Source organism: Paroedura picta, chromosome 2 (assembly GCF_049243985.1).
Source record: "Paroedura picta isolate Pp20150507F chromosome 2, Ppicta_v3.0, whole genome shotgun sequence".
NCBI classification, from domain to species: domain Eukaryota; kingdom Metazoa; phylum Chordata; class Lepidosauria; order Squamata; family Gekkonidae; genus Paroedura; species Paroedura picta.
In genome coordinates, this window is record NC_135370.1 from 45,346,217 (window position 1) to 45,369,086 (window position 22,870).

Below are 22,870 nucleotides of genomic sequence, written 5' to 3' on the forward strand. Positions count from 1 at the left end.
TTAATGGCAGGCTGTCACACTGTTTTCCTTCTCAAAGGAGAGAAACGTTTGGAATAAGTGCATGAAGTTTTACAACTGCCCAAGTTTTCTATTGGGCAGGACCTCAATTATAGACCTCCATATTCTCAAAATTATAAATTAGTCAAAAATAAATTATAAACCTGTAACTTTTCATAATTCAGCACACACTAGAAAGACAGCCATAGGAGACCAAAAGAAAAAAAGGACTATTCTATTGTTGACAGCTTAATGAATGCGCTATAATTTTTTTCATTGATTTCTTCCCCCCTTCTCTCCACAATAAAAAAATCTTATAGAGTTTACAATTTGAAAAGTCTCACTTCAAGATGTCACTGTTTTTCCCCCATATTCTTTAACAAGCTTTCTTCAATTTTAAATGGGCTGCCTGCACAATTCATATATTTTTAATGCAAATACAACATTTGCACATATTTCTAAACAGACAGATGTTAAAGTCATGGCAAATGCAGAAGTCTCAAACACAAGATTTCCACTGATGCTTATTTTATCCAAAAAAGCAAACAGAAGAGTTTGTTAGAAAGATATTTTCACTTAGCAAATTAACCTCAATCTTGGGATGCTACCAAGATTTTGAAAGACTAAGAAAAATCTCTAGAAACACATATGAAGGCAAAAATAATTATTTATTTAATGGACTATTGAGTATAAAACAGGAAAGGACTCATATATTTTAAAATTAGCATACTGAAATCATTTCTAACATGTTCCTGCTTTGAGCAGAGTATTTTAAGACAGACTGTGTAGCCAGAGACATAAAATACCTAAAAAGACCAGTTATTCAAGCCAACAGTTTTAGTGAAAGCTTAATATCAGTTTTCTTCTTCTTTAAAAAGCATTTCTAGTATCAGACTTATGATTTTTCCCTAGCACCAAATAAAGCATTTTTTAAAAAAGAAAATGGTCATTTTCCCTTTTTTAAATTGCTTATTTCTCTGTGATCTAGTAACCTCATGTTGGCTTTTCTACAGTGTCTCTTTTCTAATTTTCCTTGAGCTACATAAATGAAACTGACATATCGCTGCTCAGATAGCAGCCATATTCCTCCCCCAAAATGTTGCCTTTTTGCTATGAAGGAGTATCCGAATACCAACCAATGCTAAATGAAGTCTGACATGTACCCCTAAGAAACAAAGTTGTAAGCTGCAGCTTCAAAGGAAACCTTGAATAAATAGGACACATTGTGTACACCCAGGCTAACATCCAACATATGCTTTCGTTTCCTGATGCTGTGACAGACCAAGAATAGCCTCTGGTAAAGTTTGTGATTTGCTATTGCTGGTACATCCAGCATTTATAATGTATCATCATATTTGCCCATATAAACAAATTTAAAATACAATTCAGAGGGCTAGTGCGACACAACAAGCTACAAAATGGGATATATAGCAAAAAACGAAGAGCCTGGCAGGTCACTGGTTCGATAAGCAATTAGGAAAATAGGAAAAGAGTAAGGAAACAAAAGAGTGAATAGCAAAAATATTTCAAAACCAATTTTACACTGATGTTTGGACTTTTCAAAAAGGTAAACATGAGAATAGTTGCTCAAGCAAATGACTGCAAAAAATTAGCCAATCAAGAAAAGCTGCACTCCTATATACCAGCAGTAGGAACTAGAGGAGGAAAAGACAATGTTGGGTACATACTTCTAATAATGTAAACACCAATTCTTCATAACCGACTGGAAACAGACGATGGGAAATAAGAGGAAATTTTGCCATTGCACAAAAACTAAATATTGTATTAGGAGTCAGCAATTAAACAGCAGTTGGACGAAATCCAAGTGTATGAAAGATACTGCCTGATCTTCTAAATGGCAACCCTGGAACAAAAGGAGACATACAATGACATCTATGATGAAAAGGTATCCAGGATCTCTGGGTGATGTGAATCAAGATCTTGGTCCTCCATCATTTAAATTCCAGTCTCCAAGGTGGCCTCCAGAAAATTGCTATGAACAGAATTTTATATTTTACAAGACAAAATTTCACTGACCAGAGCTCTAAAAGATCACACTTTGGTTTCCAGGACTCTTTTAAATGTATTTATTATTTATTTGTATTTATATACTGCCCCTCCCTGTGGTTCAGGGCGGTTTACAGAGACCGTTAGATGGGTAACACAGTACAGGTAAACTTGGTGATTGTCAACAATTTTAACATAAATCTTAGGAACAGTTCTAACAACAGACATAACATAATAAAGCAGGTTCAGTAACTATATCAACAATCATAGTGTCATAGCATGATATAATGTTTCGAGTAGGTTTCTTCTTCTGCAGTCCCAAAGTGTGCTTATGGGGTGGGGGATCAAATGTCTGTAGCTTGCTAAATAGTTACCAGGTCAGTACCATGCCATTATAAAGTCCCTCCAACACCCACTGGATGATACAGCCATCAGCACGCACAATTATCCAAATGCACCTGAGCTTTTCTCTCCCCTCCCCCCTCAAGCCTGGGCATGACTCCAGGAAGTTGGCTAAATCCTTCATGACAAGCATTAATCACCACTTGGCACACAACCACTAAGCCCACATTAGAAAATTCTGCTGTGGCAATGTGTACCTATAATAAATAATATGCATAGTCCATTTTCAATGTGCTGCCCAATCCAGGTTAGGTGGGAAAAGTGGTCGGACAGCCACCCGCAGCGCAGTCACATGATCTGATCCAACATTTCCAGTCAGCACAGGAAGGAGAATGGAAAAAATATAAGCTTAGTGTCAGAGGCAACTGACAAAGAATGCAGATTTGCACAGAGGCGGGCACTGGCCATCAAGAGCAATGGAAGAGACTGGGAAAAGAGAGGGAGTTACAGCAAATATTTTATTTATTTTTTATTTATATTTGTATATTGCCCTCCCCTGAGAAAGCAGAAACAAAAGTAGATAATGAAGTAGAAGGAAGAAAGGGACAGCTTCTGACCAGCTGCAGCATTTCATAATTTACTGAATCAAGATCCTAACCTACTATCGAAACAACACCAGATATGATGATCAAATGAATTGGTCTGTGCATTTTTTCCTAATTAGATTTGAACATTTCCCATGCTATCAATTACATCATGGCTTCTTGACTCTGCTGTTATTTTTCTAACTGGTCCCTGTACATAAAGTGTCTGGAAATGGGGATACACTCATAAAGCATCTCAGAAAGTGTCAGCAGTCCACAAAAGCCTATGCCGAAATAAAATTCAGTCTTTATAGTGCTAGGTGTGTTGCACCAACACAGTTCTCTGAAATCCTATTACTGGTTGCGGAAAACTGATATTGCCAGAGTGGTAATTCTCTTTTAACTTAGATCTACCACCAATTCTCTCCCTTGAACATACAAACAAGAAGCCAAAGAAACAGCTAGGATATCTGAATTGTGTAAACAAATCTTTAATTCGAGAACTAGAGGCCAAACTGCACTTTAGATGAATACGCTCCCCAGAGAGCATTTCAATCAGCCAATGCCAACCAGCCAAGGATCCTGGGCCTCAAAGAAGTACGCTTGGCCTCAACCAGAGCCAGGAGATTTTCTCAGTGGAGAGAAATATCTTGAATAAGTGCTTGACAGAGCATACCAAGTTGCACAAGGCCTGCAAAATGGAGCTCTTCACCAAGCTTACAGGAAGTACATCAAAACACCTGATAGGGTCCCTCCTTCCCTCCGCTCTACCATCTCTTTACTTTTTGTAATACCAGCACTTTACTATTATCAGTGCTGATAATTTGCTAATTTTTATTAATAAATTTTATACCAATTTTACTGTTTCTTTTTTATGAGCCTCTTGTGGCGCAGAGTGGTAAGGCAGCCGTCTGAAAGCCTTGCCCATGAGGCTGGGAGTTCAATCCCAGCAGCCGGCTCAAGGTTGACTCAGCCTTCCATCCTTCCGAGGTCGGTAAAATGAGTACCCAGCTTGCTGGGGGGTAAAACGGTAATGACTGGGGAAGGCACTGGCAAACCACCCCGTATTGAGTCTGCCATGAAAACGCTAGAGGGCGTCACCCCAAGGGTCAGACATGACTCGGTGCTTGCACAGGGGATACCTTTACCTTTACCTTTACTGTTTTTTTTTACTGTTTTGAGCACGGTGGTCCTCAACAGGGGCCAGAGCCTTTTCTGTCCTGGCCCCCACCTGATGTAACAAGCTCCCTGAAGAGAACAGGGCCCTGCCCAAACTCCCACAATTGCACAGGGCCTGCAAAAGGGAGCTCCTCCACCAGGCTTCTGCTTGAGACTGACTAACCCAACAACATCCACTGGTCCCCGCTGGCACCCCCCCCCCTACAAGACTGAATATGATCTGCCCAAGGGTTCTGTTCAAGTTGCTTTCTTTGTTGAACAATGTTCTGTTGAAATATCCTAGTAGGTATGTTTATATGTTATGTTACAATTTTTATATTTGTTGTGAGGTTCCATGTAATTACCTCATGATGTTTTATGTAACCTGCCCAGAGCCGTCTGGGTAGGGCGGTATAAAAATCTAAATGAAATAATAAATAAATAAATCTTGTAACCAATCTTTTGTACACTGCCCCAAGATGGCCAGTCTGAGAGAGGCAGGATAGAAACTGAATCATAATAAAACATGAGGGGTGATTCACTGCAGAAAAGCTGGAAGTGCTTGACCAGTCTCTTGCCTGCTGCACTTGTGAGGCCAACACAAACCTTGTTCCATTACCCACTACTAAAAACACAGGGCTCTGAATGGAGGTCATTCCTCTAACTATGGTTAATTAGATTCAAGCAAGTAGCCGTGTTGGTCCGAAGAAGCAGAACAAATTTAGAGTCCAGTGGCACTTTTAAGACCCACAAAGTGTTATTCAAGGTATGGAGCTTTTGTGTGCACACACACACTTCCTCAGATACATTTCCATGCCATTGAGGGAGTGTTTGTCTTAAAGGTGCCACTGGACCCTAAATTTGTTAGTTAGTTAGGATCAGTCAACTCAGCGTCAGAAGCTGGTTTATTAGCTATGGCTTGCATGTTGTATGGTCACAGGCATCCTTGCTTAATTTTGGCTTGTTCCCCAGTGATGTCCTTCCAAGATTTTGTGCAAGTTTAATCATCACACAAAACCATGGTTCACTTTAACTATGGCTAGTTTGTGAAACCAGGATTCAGTTCACAGAGGATCACATATATGCTGTGACAATGTTTTTGCTTGCAACATATGGTTTTGTACGATGTCTGAAATGAGCCACAGGGTTTCAGGTGTAAGTTCGTAAGACTCAAGTGAAGAATCCTAGGCTTGGCACTGAGGGAATAGCACAAAAGTAACAGGTGTGGGCAAAGTTACAAACTTCTTCTCATTTAAGTTGCTCTGTATACATGAAGCACTTCCCAGGCTTTTACTGTGTGCATAACCAAGTTGTGAATCCACCTCAATCAAGATGCAAACGCTACACTGTGGATTTTTTTTAAAGACCTTTTTAAGCTAAGAATCAGGAAAACAGCACCTTTATGGCTTCCTGGGTGATATCTGCAGCACTCAGAAATGTGTGTCTTTATAGAGCCTCTTGTGGCACAGAGTGGTAAGGCAGCAACATGCTGTCTGTCCATGAGGCTGGGAGTTCGATCCCAGCAGCCGGCTCAAGGTTGACTCAGCCTTCCATCCTTCCGAAGTTGGTAAAATGAGTATCCAGCTTGCTGGGGGGTAAATGGTAATGACTGGGGAAGGGAATGGCAAGGCCACCCTGTACTGAGTCTGCCATGAAAACGCTAGAGGCCGTCACCCCAAGGGTCAGACATGACTTGGTGCTTGCACAGGGGATATCTTTACCTTTACAGCAACTAACCACTGAATTAAGACAACCCACTTTGCATATGGTCAGAAATCACAGAAGCAATAGGAATAGCTTCACTGTGCTCAGCTATTTAGGCAGAGGCTACAGAACAAGGTAGCTCACATGGTACAGTCAGCACATGGTATTTATTTACTTCATTTACACCCCAGTTGCAATACACAGCCATTTAGTGGGCCCCTAAGCAGCTAACATACTAGATAGCTCTGGGTCATTTCAATCCAATCTTACTAGATCACCAGTTTAACTACTCAGCAAAAAACAAAACAGTCAATGTCAGAGCTCTCATTCTTTAGAGATTTTACATTTTCAGCGAGTCTGGATTATTCTGCCCATGTTTAGATGAGAAACGATATTTCGCACAGTCCATTTATTTATGAAGGGACAGTTTTCCTGTTTGCATTTCATGCAAAGAATGCCCATGATTCCCTTAAGTTTTCTGCCCAGGTCATGTAAGAGAAAAAAATATCACTATTTAAATAAGACTGTTACAAAATGAAAGAGAAAAGCAAGAGAACAGATTGGTACAGTTCAGATTGTCAGTCAAGGATACCTCACTGTTTAGTTGGTTTATTCATGTTGCAATAAATACACCCTCTCATGTAAAACCACTGGCATAAATAAAAACAACCACGCTGCAGTTTAGGCGACTAGGTGACTCATTCAGATAAATTCAAGTGGGTAGCCGTGTTGGTCTGAAGCAGCACAACAAAACAAAATCAGAGTCCAGTGACACTTTTAAGACCAACAAAGATTTATTCAAGGTGTGAGCTTGCACTCGAAAGCTCACGCCTTGAATAAATCTTTGTTGGTCTTAAAGGTGCCACTGGACTCTGATTTTGTCTTGTCATTCAGGTAAGATCAGTACGGAGAAGACCCCAAGTGATTTAATTGGCATTTCAGTTCAGCCTGCAAGGAAGTGAACATACACCCTTTTACCATGCACCAAACCACAAGCTTACCTCGTATTTAGTGCATCCCCACAGTTTCCCCCAAAAGCCTGGCAATGCCATGGCACATTGTGGTAAAGGCGATCTGGTTGCATAGTGAAGGATGAGGCAGCATTCATGCTTGAATGCGTGTCTGGATTTTTCATGAGACAGCTTGCAAATACAAAATGGCATCCTGGCTAACGGGTTATAAAAATCTGCATGTTAATACACTTTTACTCCTGACAGGAAAATATGGCCCCATAAATCACGCAATGGGGGGGAAATAGATGATAAAAGCACTTTATGGGTTTAAGATAAAGAGAAGACATTCACACTTAAGGCTGGCCTTTAGTACGTAGGCATGGCAGGATGCTACAAGAAAGTAGTTAAGTGGGCACCCTACTGTGCAACTAGATGTTGCAATGCAACTCCAACTAAATTTCTTGGCTTTCAGTAATTTCTAAACACATTTTGGTGGGCTGCTTTCCCCACTACTTTATTAAAATTAATACAGGTTCACCTCAAAACTCAGCCTGCATGGGGGAAAAAGCCACATTCTGTTTGGTGCCCAAAAATGCAGATGGGACACTCCTGAAGACTCATCCAAGTTTAGTAAGAAGCTACTTTTTTCTCCCTGTTGAGAAATTCACTGATGGCTAACTGCACCATTTGTTTCCAGTTATTTGGCTGATGAGTTAACCAACACTGCCATAAACTGGCTATATGGAAACCCAATAGATGGAAACAAAAACTAATCAAGGGACAGGTTGTGTAGCACACCCAGAAAGAACACATCTATTTTCTATTTAATGTGTAATTCAGAGACCACCAACACTGACATATTACACTCAAATTGCAGGAATGATTTATACATGTACACATTCAACTTGATCAATCATTAGAGATACAAACCAGTGCAGATTACTTTATGAACCCAAATGCTTAGTAGAACTAAACCACTTTGGGATGCCAGGGGACTGCTCCCCAGGGGCCTAGAGACTCCAAAATCACAGAGCATCTCCAGGTGACTCTCATCAGCATGCCCCAAGAATGACCACGCAATATCACCTTGCCAGCAGTAGGAAATAAAAGGGATAGGTGGCTGCATCACATGAGATAGAAGCCCACAGAGTTCTCTCCAATTGGGCAACTGGCTGGAAATGAGGAATCTGTCCCTATATTCCCCTGTACACTATGTATACCCTATTCCCAGGTTACAGATGGAAGGTACAGTGAGAGGGAGACCTTAGGCTACTGGAAAATCCCACTGAACAAAAAATGTCACTGAATGTCACCTCCCAAAATCCGATCCGGCCAGAATTCAGTATGAGTTTTAACTTGTTATGCGTTTTGTACCCATCCCTATTAATCACCACTTGCCAACTGGAACTTGAATGTTTTTCCAATACAAAATATTGAGGGTTTTTTAAGGCAATACAAATATTTAAATCATAGTATTAGGTCTGAACACATATATGCAAGTTATCACTAAATTTTATAGCCAAGGAAGAATGAATATACATGGATACACATTCCTCCACCCAAATCATAGAACGGAGTGGAGCAAAACAAGGCATAATATCTAGTCCCCCCTCATCAATGGGTCTGCAGCAATATAATACAGATAAAGAATATCAGCTGCACTACATAATGAGCAGTTCTGCAGGACCGTGTCAAGCAAACCAATACAAGTAACATCTTGTAGTTATCTAGCTTTTAGCACTTATATAAGAACAGACAGCTTTTAGGAGACCCACCAAATAGAAATATAACATACCATCATAGTAGACAATGGCACCTACAAGTTTGTCCTTCTTCAACATGGGAAAGAGTTCCAAAGCCTTTGATTTGCTAAGCACATAGCTGCTTTTTAGACACTGGCTTCCTGCTACAAGGTCATAGAGTTTAATTCCTACCCAATAGTATGGCAGCTGCCACCATCTACAAGAGAAGAAGGAACAAAAAAGAAATGTTGTGATTGCATAACATTCAGCATAATCTCATTATAAGCAGCACATATTGTGAGAATGACATAAGCCCTGTGATCTTTTCTGCAAGGATTGTGAAAATGGCAACATGGCTTTGGAATAGCTGAAGAGCTGGAAGAGGTTCAGATGTATGGGAGACTCCAGTTCTCAACCTTACTTTTCCATAAAACTCAGTATGTGACATTTGAAAAGCTGCATTTCAGCCTTACCTGTCAGAAAGCCGGAACGAGATACAAAAAAATATAGAAGCACTTACATATTTATTGATTTTAAGAGTTTGTGAACCAGTAGGTACTCTGTTCAAATCTCACTGCAGTCATGATTTACTAGAAGGTCTTTATACAGCCAAGGGACATGGCACAGCATGTCTATGTGCCTCAGTGGTACAGCACATGCTATGAATATGGAAATTCCCAGGCTCATTCTCTGGTATCTTCAAGATATCAAACAGCAGATACTGAAAAAGAGCCTTTTCTTTAAAAGACCCTGGATAACCACCTGCCTCTCAGTGAGGACAACATTATGCTATACAGACCAGTAACCTGACATGATATAAGTTCATATACACTAAAAAGAAATGTATCACTAACAGTTTAATATAAAACAGCAAGACACTTATCATTCTCCGTCTGGTTTAAATATTCCCCAGAAGGAGGATGCCAAGCACTGAGTTGGTTTTGCATGTTGCAAAGAATGGAAGAGGATTTCCGCCATCCAACTCAGGAGGGAAGACTTCCGCCTTCTGAATGAGGAGGTAGGACTTCCACCAACCCCCATCTTCCATGTAGATCCCAGCTTCAGGGATGTTTAGGCTATAGCTTGTAGTCCCGGACCAGCCACGTGAGAAGGCACATATAGCTATTATTGGACTCCTGCTTGGGCTCCTCAAAAAGCATGGGCTGATTCAGCTCCAACGCTGCTATGGACTTATTTAGGAGTTATTGATAGTCTTCTACTTTGAAAAGCTCTCTAATAGCTCAAGGAATGTCCTCTTGCTCTTCCTCATCAGATAAGAATTCCCCTCTTTCCTTTTCATTAACTTCCTCATCCAAGGTGTCTACTCTAAGGGGGCAGTTTCTTGATCTCTTTCTCTCAGACTGCCTGGCCAATCCATAAGTATCCTTCTAGCAACAATGCCTAGGAGATGAAGGAGAAGGAGGACAGCTGGAATGGAGTTGTTGTAAAAAATGGTCCCTTCCCCCAAATGGGAAAAGCCAGAGATCTCTTCACACTTAGCCTGCCTAATAAATTGCATAAATTCCTAGGATAAATCAGTATGGAGGGGCTCTATACATTAACCATAGAGGTCTGGTGTCACTGCCTTTTTCCTTTACAGCACCCCCTTGGCTAGTATTAGGTTCAGCCTGCTCCCTCCCCAACCAGCAGTGAAGAATTAAAATGGCCACCAGAAACAGCTGTTGTGGATGAGCCACTTGCAGCCTCTACTGTGTTTTTGTTTTCATGGCTTTTTATGGAGCACTTTGCAGGCTCGCTCCCAGTCTGTCGAACCCAGTCTGTCGAATGGGCAGTTGCCCAATTTGGAATGCTGCAAGCCACGCTGCTTGGTTGAGCTGGGTTAGGATCAGCTGTGGCCAGGATAGGGGCTTCCAGATCATCGTTTGAAAGGAGCCCATCATCTTGCCCCTTCTCTGCCATGATGCGGTGCCTAGAGTTAGGATGTTACCAGCTGGGGTCTTAAAGTGGCCTCTGCAGCTCCCTTTATTTTCAGTCTTTCTCCCTCCTATCCAGATAGCCCAATAGTGGCTACAGAAGAAGGAGAGGGACAAGATCTAGTTCAGTGGTTTTCAATCGGGGGTCGGGACCCCTTTGGGGGTCACACAACCCTTTTACAGGGGTTGCGGCAGGGTAAGCAGCTTGGCTGGGGGGGGGGTGCCATCCACACAACAGCCTTGTGGGGTTGATCGAGAGAGCATTCATCTGTCTGGAGTAGTGGAAAAGAATGAGATCGGCATGGTGGGACAAGAGGCAAAACTGAACTGAGAAAACTCAGGGGGAAAAAACAATTTATATACAATCATGAACAATGGATTAAACAATGGTTTAATTTCTGTGAAAGAACACTTGCATAATTTTATGGTTGGGGGTCACCGCAACATGAAGAACTGTATTAAAGGGTCGTGGCATTAGGAAAAGAACCACTGATCTAGTGGAAAGATAAGCAGGAGTGGATGAAATAAAACTGAAGCAGAATTTAAGCAGGAGAATATGGAAGATTATAAATAGCACACTATCTAGCTGCTCTTCCTGACAGAGACAGGAAGAAGACCAAAGAGTGGGTATCACCCAAAGCAGGAGACAAGAAGACAGAAAGAATTAGCCCTGCCTCCACCCACCATGTCCTCTGTCTCAGAGGGAGAATCAGGAAAGTGAGCTTGCCTGTTAATAGTTTTCTGTACAAAGCAGCAAATATGTTTATGTTCTTCCCCCCTTCTAGCATTTAGACATCTCCTCTACAATAAATACATATTTACAACAAATTAACATGTAATTAGCACAACACTACATCTAAAAAGCAACTATTCGGGGTTTGTTAGTGAAAATCAAAACTCAATACAATTACAATTCATTTTGCTACTGTTCCCAAGTTCCACTATGGTGTGTGAAGAAAGGCAGGCAATAAATGCTTTAATAAATTAGTAAAACTGAATTGGGGCTGCAATCTATAGCATAGGCAGCACTCTATGGTAAATTTCTAAAATACAGCAGGTCAGTTCTCACCTCCACAAAGATAAAGTCAGTCACAAGTTTAAAATCATAAGGCAAAGGCATACTAAATACATCTCCAACTAGCATCTCCATACTGCTATAATTCAATAACACAGAACAAACTTGGGATGACCTACCTGTAAACAGGAAGCATTATAGGGAGAGGAGCGGATAAATGAGGGGCAATCTCCAGCAAATTGGCACGTTCACGGAGGGCTTCATTCACCATTCTGTACTAAAAAATATAAAATGTACTGAACCAGTTCTTAATAATGGCTCCAATAAACCGACATTATGCTATCTGAAATGACCAAGGCAGACCCCTTTTGAATTTCCTATCCTTTTCCCAAACACATATGTCACAAAATTTTGAACATCTGAAACCCCAGTAGCACACTCTCTCCAGAGTGCTGAATTTCCCTCTGTGTTGACTATTCTATACCTGAGCAAGCAGAACTACAGTCAAGCATTTTACAAGAGGACAGTGACTTGAAAATTATGAAAACTCAAAAGGGGATTAATTCTACTCCCTGTTCTTAAAAAGACACCAGACCACATGAATCAGCAGTCTTTAATTAAAATTGTCACACAGCCCACACAGCCCTTTGCCTCCGAAGAATAAGCTTTAGCAAAAAGCTTGGATTAAGGGGAAAGTTTCTACATGGAACCTAGAGTAAAGTGATGAGGTTGTTGCTGGCGTTAAGTTTGTTGATACAGTTTCCTGAACATGCTATGTTATGATTGTTGATGATATTAAGATTGTTGACACAGTTACCAAACTTATCCTGTACTCTGTTACTCACCTAACATTTTCTGTAAATTGTCCTGAGCCACAAGGAAGGGTGATACATAAATGCAAATAAATAAAAAATAAACTTCAAAACGCAACTTGCTGAGAAAACCCTATGCAGAGGCAAAGAAGGCTGTGCTTGGCAGGAAGATTTTGACTGGTAAAACAGACAGGATGGGTAATAGTCCCCCGTAAGAACTACCACTCTGAATTGTATCCAGGAAGAAATGAGCAGCCAGGGTATGGGAGCAATATAACCTCTGTATCCAGTATCTGACAACATCCTGTTGCCACTGTTCAAATAATTTGCCAGACAGTTTCAAAGGCAGCCCTACAAAAATGCATTGTAGTTATCTAACCTACTTGATAGCAGATCACAGATCACTGCAGCCAAATCACACTATGCAAATTTAATGGTATATCACGCAAAGCTTTTAAAAGACACTATGGTGCCAGGCTATAAGAGCCTCTTGGGCACAGAGTGGTAAGGCAGCAGAAATGCTGTTTGAAGCTGTCTGCCCATGAGGCTGGGAGTTTGATCCCAGCAGCCGGCTCAAGATTGACTCAGCCTTCCACCCTTCCGAGGTTGGTAAAATGAGTACCCAGCTTGCTGGAGGGTAAACGGTAATGACTGGGGAAGGCACTGGCAAACCACCCCATATTGAGTCTGCCATGAAAACGCTAGAGGGCATCACCCCAAGGGTCAGACATGACCGGGTGCTTGCACAGGGGATACCTTTGCCTTTACCTTTATGGTGCCAGGCTAGAGATATGAGCCTCAAACTGTATACTAGGATCTAGCACAAACCCCAAACTATGAACCTACTACTTCAAGGGGAATGCAATCCCCTCCAACAGGCAAACTGTTCAATATTTTATTAGCATCCCTGCAATCTTGACTGGATTGAGTTCCAGTTTACTGGCTTTCATCCATTTCATCAAGTCAACTGTTCAGGACTTCCACAGATCCAACTGATTCAGCTCTTAGGGAGAAGTAGAGATGGATGCTATCCACACAATGGTGGCATCCCAATCCCCCAGTAAGCTCTCTCTCGGTGCTTTAATGTTAAATAGCATGAGAGAGAAGATGGATCCCTGCAGTCCCCCGGCCCTATCTTCTAAAACCGGCTAGCCATACATCAACAGAACCCTACCGTCAGGCTCAGGTGTTTCTTTTATGTGCATTGGTTCAGGAAGTGCTTTGTAAGCTGCCTTGGGGTCCCTCTATTTGGGGATAGATGGCCTATTCATGCACTTGTATTCATTAAATTAAGCATCTTACAAGGCATCATGACCACACACAAAAATCCTCCTCCCCCAAAAAATGTCTCTTTTAAATTATGCTTTGGTTTCCAAATATTTTGGGAACTGCAATATTTAAATTTAGTTCTGTTTAAATATTATCAACAGCTGCCATTTCTTTCTGAGATTAGCAAGAAAACCATTCTCTACATATACTGTTGGTAGCAGGCAAAAAAAAAAAGGCGCTCAGAACCACAAATAATACCATAAATGTGAATATAAATTTAATTAGAACCAGAGGGGGGAAGGGTTCAGTTTGACACTCTTGCTTTACAGCTACCATCATAAAACAATTACCTGTTCAAAATCCAACTTCATGATGGCCGTCTGAAGATATCTCACTCCACCATGGATCAATTTAGTGCTTCTGCTGCTGGTCCCTGATGAGAAATCATCTCTTTCTACAAGGGCTGTTTTTAGGCCTGCGTAACCAGAAAACCAAATTAACTTCTTAAATTACACAATTTGTATGTAATTCATTAAAGACACTTCTCTAGGGTAGAGACAGTCACAAGAAAAATTGCTCTGAACATGGAAGAATTTGTATGCAGAGTGCACGGCGCTATCTCTTTGGCAACAAAGAGCAGCGGCTTCTTCTGGGAAATCCTTTTTATTATTTGAAAAAAAATGGGATAAATGAAAATAACCACAGCCAAGTACTTTATAGTAGACATAATGTATGGAAGCAGCTAAGATTCTATTAACAAAACAGCCTACTTCTCTTCTTGAACTATCTCTTCTAATAGCAACCTTCATAGTCACATGTCTATTAAACTGCTGGGAAAAAATCCAGAGTTTTGTAATATTAGCTATCCCATGTACGCAGATAAGTATCTGCTTGCAAGTTTTAAAATGAACAAGAGTCAAGAAAAGGGAAGCCTGATGAGGAATGGGTATACTCATTGTATTTGGAACACTGAGAGGCAGCTCAAAAAAAAACTCAAGAGGAAAATGTGGAAACTGACTCAAGCCTCTAAGAGTTTTTGTCGACTTCTGCCGGAGATTTCTCAATAGTTTTTCTATCTCCCTCTGTGATTCCTCATGAGGCTCCAACTTATTACATTTCTTTGCAAAGCTCTTCATAATATTTGTAAATAATCCAACTGATCACCTAAACTATGCAAGTTTACATCAGAAGAAACAATCCCCTTATTTGAAGTAATCATTTGGGGGCGAAAGGAGAAATCACAGTATGATTTAGATGTCATGACAAACTTTTCTTTGCTGGACAGAGATCCAAAATTGTTCAACTGAGTTTCAAGAAGTGCTTTCAAGTCATGATTATTAATTATTATGAGGAAAAACAAAGGGCAAAACTCCAAGATTTGTAAAGCTAAATCAAATAATTGTACCTAGCTGAAGCAACTGAAGGCATGTATAACCTAAAGAGTACCTTACGAAGCACATCAAGATGATTTTTAACATTAAAATACACTTTCTCACAATTGTAGACGAATTAACACTTTATGATGTTTTTTTTGTCTTTTTGTATGTCAATAAAAGGTTATTATTGTTATTACATTAAAATGCATATATCAAAATATCATGCACTTAGCAGACTAAGTTTAACAGGTAGTATGCAAAACATCAGCAATTATTAATTGTATTACATCAATATGCACCCCCAGGTTCAATTCAGAAAGAACTTCATTTAAATTGTGTAGTGATTATTATTATAATCTATAAGAGTGGCAACCGTTCTCATTTACAGACGCATCCTTATAAGGAACATAGAAAATGAAAGCTTACGGAAGATCCCTGCTGGCTAGAAGGGAGGAGCTACAGGAAGTAAGAATTAGAGGGCAATCAGTTCTGCATTTGCTTTGTAATAAGCTATGACATTTAGTGGTGCTTTGGTGTGTTCCTCATATCATCAGGAATGCCAGGTCCTGCCCTCCCCCTCAGCCATTCCTGCTGCCTCTTAGCTGAATGGGAGGAAAATAATAATCACGCATGACCAAAAGATATCATCATACTGCCAACAATTTGGCCAGAACTCTCTGGTTAAATCATAAGGCTTTGGGCCAAATGCTAGACAGTCACCATGACATCAATACTTCACCAGCAAGGAGGGGGTCCACACCTGTGGGTCTCCACTTGGTGCCAGCCTCATGCTGGCAATCCAACATGTGACTTAACCTCTAACTTATTACATGGAGTCACAGGTGAGATACCAAACAGACATTTGAAGTAGGAGCAATTGAATATTGTGGACCAAAAGAGATCCACCTAAGGATCTGAAGTCTGGCTGCAAATCAGCAGGAGAAGGTAACTGCAGAGTTCATGAAACTGCCCTCCAACCTGCAAATATGGATCTCAGACAAATTACATAGGTTCACTATGGGATTGATTCTTGAGATACTAACCCTCTGGCCATTAAGGACAAAATATATGTTTCCAACCTCCTAGTTGTTACCTGTACATATCAAGTTCAATGAAGGCTGAACTCTAAAAAGGTTTGTGATAGAAGCCACTACTTGTATAAGAAAACCAACCACCAACACACGCTCTTTCTCTGTAAGGATTTCCAACAAATGCCTAACATCATTCAATACTGATCTAGAAAGAAGGCACAGATGCTAATTTATGGTCTCAGCTTCTAAGGGTTGTTCTTAGTGTGACTACTGCTGCTGTAAGTGGTCAATAAAATGGCTTGAGACAGGTCTTACATGTCCACAGCTATAGCAGACAGTAATTCTGAATACTCATAACAAGTAGTCCCCTGTCTCCAGGCCACTGGGGATTTTATTAGTGAAGTGTATACTCTACTTCTCAATCCACAGGGCTTTCAAAGCAACTGACATGACATCTTTAGTTGATCTGAAGACTTAGACAACTCAGGCACATCCAGCTCTATAAGCAAGAATTTTGTCAAATATCAACAACAACTCTGGAATCAGAACAGCTTCCAGGCTGATACGACAAGACTCATATGAAGTTCCTGCTTACACCAGTATAGCTGTATTTGGGTGACTTTTCTGCTTTTGCTGGGCTAGACAGCAGGCAATTAACATGACCAATTAACAAACTAGCCATGCTGGAAAACATATGATAAACTGCAAAATCTATTCCATTGAATAACACAGCTCTGATGGAATCCTAGAAGTAGATAAATATAGAAAGTCATTCCTCCCTATCCCTATAGGGATCAGTTTAACCTATCAAAAGCTTAGTGACTTTAGTTATCCCACAGGCCAGCAATCTCCAGTGTGGCACTCATGAGAACCACAGCATCCTCTGAGAGTGTTTCCTGGTCCTCCATTCTCCCCTAAACCACCTCTTCCCCAAAACAAAGGGGAATTATGATTTTCAGCTATCTTACTGATACAAGAATTGCTTCAAAAGAGTCTTGGAAGCATTGCTGTTATGTCTGCAGGGAACAACCATTTGGAAACAGTATCTTCCATCATAGGGGAATTTCAAATACAGTCCTCCAATATTTTAACACTGAGCCTCACCCTACCTTGGCAGCCATTTTATGGTGGCGCCCACTAACTGTTTTTCAAAATCAAGAAGTACTACAAGCTAACTATAGTTGGATATCCCTACTGACTCTTTGACACGTAATACCAATCCAATACATAGGATCGGTTAAAAGTGAAATGTCTATATTGAGAGGCAATGTCAAATGTTTTACTTTACTTGCCCTTGGGGACAAACAGCAGGAGGTAACTAACACTTTTGGGGAGATTTCCCCATTTTGGGGAGATTTCCAGAGACATGTTAGAATAGTTAGCCCAGACAAAGATCTAGTAAAGCAATTTTTATGTTCACTAACAATTTTTAGCTGCCAACACATTTAGAATATTTTACACATTCAATAGCTTTGCTTTAAATAAAAGCTGCAGAAGAGATGCGTACACAATTCACACCCAAATTGTTCATTTAGTTGAAGTTTTGTGAAACCATTTTAAAAGAAAATAGGCAAACCATTAATAGCAGCAGTGTGAACTAATGGAGTTATGAGGAGGAGATTATCAACTACAGGCCCACAAAAACAAACCATTACCAGCCTGTTTCACAAAATGTAATAATTCATAAAATATATCCAATTAAGGTAAGTAGTAGAAGTATGTTAGTTGGAAGAAGGTAAATCATAGTTACACAGTAACCTCTAAATTTATACAACAATCTTTAAATAAAGTAATAAGCCTTTTTAAGTGTTGCAACTATTAATAGTCAATTCTCTCTGTGACAATTTCTGAAAGGAAAGCACACAAGTAGGGAGAATAGGAAGGAACGAACAAAAACAGGGTCTGTTGAGGAGAGTAACATGACTGTGCATATCAAGGGAGGAAATGCAGCCATTCAACACTCTTCTCAGTCCTCCAGCCAGCATTACCTAAACGATTTTGCAGTACTTTATAATAGAACAACCACATTCGCCTCTCTTGGGCTCCCTAAACTTTTGTGTCCTCAAAAATCTAATTACTCCTTTTAGAAGATCAGAGCAATTTATTTTCGTCAAAAGTGACTGAAGATTAATGGGCACAATCAGGAATAATTTGGCAAAAACCTATCAAACACAGAGAAAGCCGAATTTGTTAAGTGAAGCATCAAACTTAATACGAGAGCAAATCCCACGAATGAAGAGCAACAATACACAATCCATTAACCAAATGCCTGATTGTTTCATACTTCAGAAAGCTACTGATACATTCAACATATATAGTGAAAGAAGTATAAATATAGATTACCTTCAATTTTTTTAATATTCTCTAGCTCTTCCAACAACAATAAATTAACATCCCAACCATAATCGCCATCATAGAAGAAAAGCTGGTTCTTATATGCAGTTTTCTTCTACCCGAAGGAGTCTCAAAGAGGCCTACAATCACCTTCCTTTTCCTCTCCCCACAACAGATACCCTGTGAGGGAGGTAAGAGAAAGCCCTGATATCACTGCTCGGTCAGAACAGCTTTATCAGTGCTGTGGCAACCCAAGGTCACCCAGCTGGCTGCATGTGGAGGAATGGGGAATCAAACCCAGCTTGCCAGATTAGAAATCCGCACTCCTAACCACTACACCAAACTGACTATCTTATCACTATCATGCTTGTCTGCAATACTAGTCTAATAGCCCACTTGCAAAAGCTGTGGTGGCAGGGAAGACAATGAACAATTGCAGGACCAAGCTCCCCAAATGGTTTTCAGATTGATGCACTCACGTGAGAACTTTCCCCCTCCTGAAGACAGGCAAAACATCAAAATTTGGCCACTAGAACAATTATCTTGCCAATACTAAAATCATTTATCATGGACACTAGTGTGTGAATACACACACTGTCAAAACGAGAGATTATTTTCCAGAGACAGCACCTAGATTGTTAATAGTTCTTTCTGCTTATGGTGTCTCCTCTGCTGCCTCTTATGATCCATCTTCACCAAATATTCATTATCCATTCATGTCTGACTATTCCTGGACAGGACTCTCTGCGTCTTTGTCAGATTATCCTACGATCAGCATATCAGTCAATTAACCAGCCAACAAACTGCCTGGACAAATATTCTGCTAAACCCAGAAGAATGCTGTGCAGACGGTGACTTACCTTCTTTGTATTTCATTTAGGTGTTTGTAAGAAAGGCATCAGGGCTGCCTGTTCCTATCCTATAAAAGTCAGGGACAAATCTCACAGCACAGCAAAGCGTCTCCTATTGGTTATCCATCAGAACTACAAGTCTTTATTTATTTATTTATTTATTTATTACTTAAAATTTTATATTGCCGTTCCTTTAGGCTCACGGTGGTTTACAGAGTAAAAACGTTACAGTAAAATCCCACAATTAAAACCCAGTTTTAAAACCCAATCTTAACACCGCCCGCCGACACATCAGGCCGTCGCCAAAGGGGGCTACCGCGAGCCGTGCTGGTAGCTCCCTTTGCCGGCGAAGCGCCTCCCGACGCGTCAGGCTGCCGGCAAAGGGAGCCCCGCACTGGCCCGCTCGAACTCAAAAATAGCCGCCAACAACAAAAACCCGCCGAGGAGCCGCTGCCGCGCACAGCACCAGGCCGCCAGGGAGCCGCTGCACGAAGCCACGGCCTCCCTTCTCCACTCTATTCCCGGGCCGCCGCTGAGACAAGGACGCCGCGCCGCCGCCTCCCGCCCTCGAAAATGCCTCCTCTTTCAGGTACACTTCCTTCCCTCACACTGCCCTCACCTGTCCCTTGCTCTGCCCCCACCTGCTAGCGCCCATTGTATTTTTTATACAATGGGCTTTTTTCCTAGTTTTAAGTAATTCAATATCTACAATATAGAGGCAGCAGGCAAAAAACAATGTCTAAGCCCCACGTTTAGCTAGGGGACAACTGGCCGAGGGACAACTGGCTTCTATTATCCATCCTGATGTCCTACCTAATGTGAGTGAGGCAGGCAGATCAGTCAAATAGGCCCAGGGGGCCCAGATCGGATATCAGGACCACCCGCCCTGGCCTCAACTGTATGCCTGGCGGAAGAGCTCCATCTTGCAGGCCCTGCGGACAGCTGGTAACTCCGACAGGGCCCTTAGCTCTTCCGGGAGCTCATTCTACCAGGTTGGGGCCAGAGCCGAAAAGGCCCTGGCCCGGGTTGAGGCCAGGCGAACGTCCCGAGGGCCCGGAACCACCAGTAGGTTTATGCCCGCAGAGCAAAAAGCCCTGCAGGGGGCATAAGCAACTAAGCGGTTCCGTAGGTAGATAGGACCCAGCCACATATAGCCTTAAAGATTAAAACCAAAAGTTTGAACTTGATCCGGAAACAAATTGGTAACCAGTGCAGATGTTGAACATAAGAGAAGCCATGTTGTATCGGGTCAATGGCCCATTTAGTCCCACACTGTGAGTTACACAGTGGCCAAATCCCAGGTGCCATTGGGAGGTCTACCAGCAGGGTCAGAATTTCAAAAACCCTCCCGACTGCCCCCCCCCCCCCATAGCACCAAGAACACACAGTGGCACTTTCTTTTTACCACTTTTTGCTTTTCCTCTGCTTTATTCTTTCCTTTTAAATTGCCGCTCCAGTGTCTCCCCATAGTAAAAGCCAAAAATAATTGTTCAGTACATTATTAACAAACATACAGTAGACTGTCAGCATTCATGGAGGATATTTCCTTGAGATCACAGCAAATGGTGAAATGCACAAATACTGTGAGGCAGAAGATTTTGTGGGAAATTTGGCTGTTTTGCTGCTGGGATGCAAGGGTCTGCTGCCTCCCAGTGGAAAAACAACACCCCGCAAACCAACCCAATTTCCTGCAAAATTTAACCATGTAATGATTACACAATGAGGGCACAGAGGGAGTAAAAACAGGCTGGAGACCATGTTAGACACCACAAAGAACTGAGACAGCTCCCCAAATTTTATTTATTTATTTATAGGCTGCCCCTGTTGTGTCAGTCATCTCCAGGCAGCTTACAACAATATGTATAATAAAACCACACTAAAATACATTTATAAATTAAATGCATTAAGAACTCAGTAGAAGCTAGCAGCACAGTTGTTAAATAAATTAGTTTAAAAAACAAAGTCAGTATCAGTTGTCTCCCTAGCTAGTAGAATAGGAGAACCCCAGAATTGGCAGGGGAGGCCCATGTGGTATTCCCATTCTCCCAAGTGAACTGGCCTTAACAATATGCCTGGCGGAAGAGCTCCATCTTGCAGGCCATGCAGAACTGTGTCAGCTCTGTCAGGGCCCTCGTGTTCTCTAGGAGCTCATTCTACCAGGCCAGAACCAGGACTGAAATGGCCAAGGCCAATCACACTTCATTGGGGCTGGGGACTATTAATCAGTTGGCCAACCAGGATGTTCCCCAGGGGGCATATTCTAAGATACAGTGCAAACAGGTGTAATGATTCAGTGCTGCAATAACTGTGGACCTGTCATTCTTACCCACTGTGTTAAGTTTTCTGTTCTTCTGGTTCTACTAGGCCTCACGGTTGTGAGTGTTTTGGTTTTATTCGCTCAACACATAGAAGATAGTTTTTACCCTGTGAGGGAGGAGGGACTAGCCTTCTTCTTCCTGCATCCAGCTTTAAGGCAATCAGAATTCAGGAAAGAAAGCCTCAATCAGAGGTAGAAATCCAAGAGTTCCCTCCCTACATCTCAATGTGCACTTTCCTGAAACTGCTGCCATTAGCAGGTGTCCCCACATGCCAAGGTAGTGAAGATCAGAGGCCCTTCCTCAGCTTAGCCGGGACAGCAAGCTACTTTCCCCATTAATATCCCCCTGAGGCACCAGGTGGGAGATTGTTGAGCGAGGGGGGAGGGGGAGGGGAGCTTTTAGTGTTCACTATTTGGGAGGGTTAGGGTTTTAAGGTGGGGACTGTTTTATTGTGGGGTTTTACTGTTTGTAACCCGCTGCAAGCCAGTGTGCTGGGAGTGGCGGGTAAGAAATCAAATCCTAACCATTGTGGCCCTATAATAATTGGGAAAAGGGCTGGTGGGTGGAATGTGTCCAGGGCCCTGAGAGTGTCTGGGCTCAGTTTCGGAACAGACGGACACGCTTCGCAGGCCAATCAGGGTGGGGCCAGCTTTGGGCTAGCCCCTGGAGGAACCGCCCTTCCTAGCCAGCCATGAGCCTCTCCATGGCCATTGCCCCACACAAGCTTTGCTGCTGTGGCCGACGCACCTGAGGCGTCCCGCCGCTCCGCTTGGCCATGCCAGCGGCACTGAGAGTACAGCGGAGCCTGCAGCATGGGGACAGCGGCGGCGGCGGTGGCCGGACTTGCAAAAAGCCCCCAGTGCCATCGGAGAAGAGGTCACAGCCGTGGCTGCGCTGCCTGACAGGTCAAGGACAAGGTGGCAGTGGTGGCAGCAGCAGCCGGCCCCGGGCCCGCCAGCCCTAAGTGTGACACGCACTCACCCCTCCGCCTTGGGAGGGGAAGTGGGCAAGGGGAAGATAGGCTGCTCCATACCTCGGCACAGCTGCCATCCCACACATACCTGTCCCGCTAGGGCCCACTGCATTTAGGGCTGCGGCGGGCTTTCTCGCTGGTAAATAAATAATATTCTGTACCATCACACTTCTGGGGGTTCTTGAAGCCTGAAGAATGTTTCAGGGGTTGTCAACAGTAAAAAAAATTGAGAAGGCTGTTCTAGACAAACACACTGCCCTAGATTATTCCTATCAACAAAATGATTGTGGAGAGAGAGAAATATGGGGCATTATTTCTCCTCTGGCAGTAAGAAGGTAGCAATTAGCTACAGATGTGAAGATCTTGCCCCCCCCAAAGAAGTACTGGCAACATTTGGGGGGCTGTAAAAACACTCCCAACTGAGAACTGTTTCATCCTATTTTTCCACTGGAAATATTAAAACCCCTTAT

The 22,870-nt window shown here is 42.1% G+C and overlaps 1 protein-coding gene across 4 annotated transcripts in view; it reads right to left on the bottom strand.

Annotated features, from left to right (window-relative positions):
• GPD2 (glycerol-3-phosphate dehydrogenase 2) overlaps positions 1-22,870 on the bottom strand; it is a 112,565-nt gene that overhangs the window by 49,576 nt on the left and 40,119 nt on the right. For 3 of the 4 annotated variants that reach the window (XM_077320005.1, XM_077320006.1, XM_077320007.1), the window contains exons 4-6: positions 13,868-13,992; positions 11,616-11,713; positions 8,541-8,704 (exon numbers count right to left, since the gene is read on the bottom strand). In XM_077320005.1, the coding sequence (XP_077176120.1) occupies positions 8,541-8,704; positions 11,616-11,713; positions 13,868-13,992 (387 nt within the window). Of the gene's footprint in view, positions 1-8,540; positions 8,705-11,615; positions 11,714-13,867; positions 13,993-22,870 lie in introns of those variants that run through there. The other variant, XM_077320008.1, reaches the window with a different exon arrangement.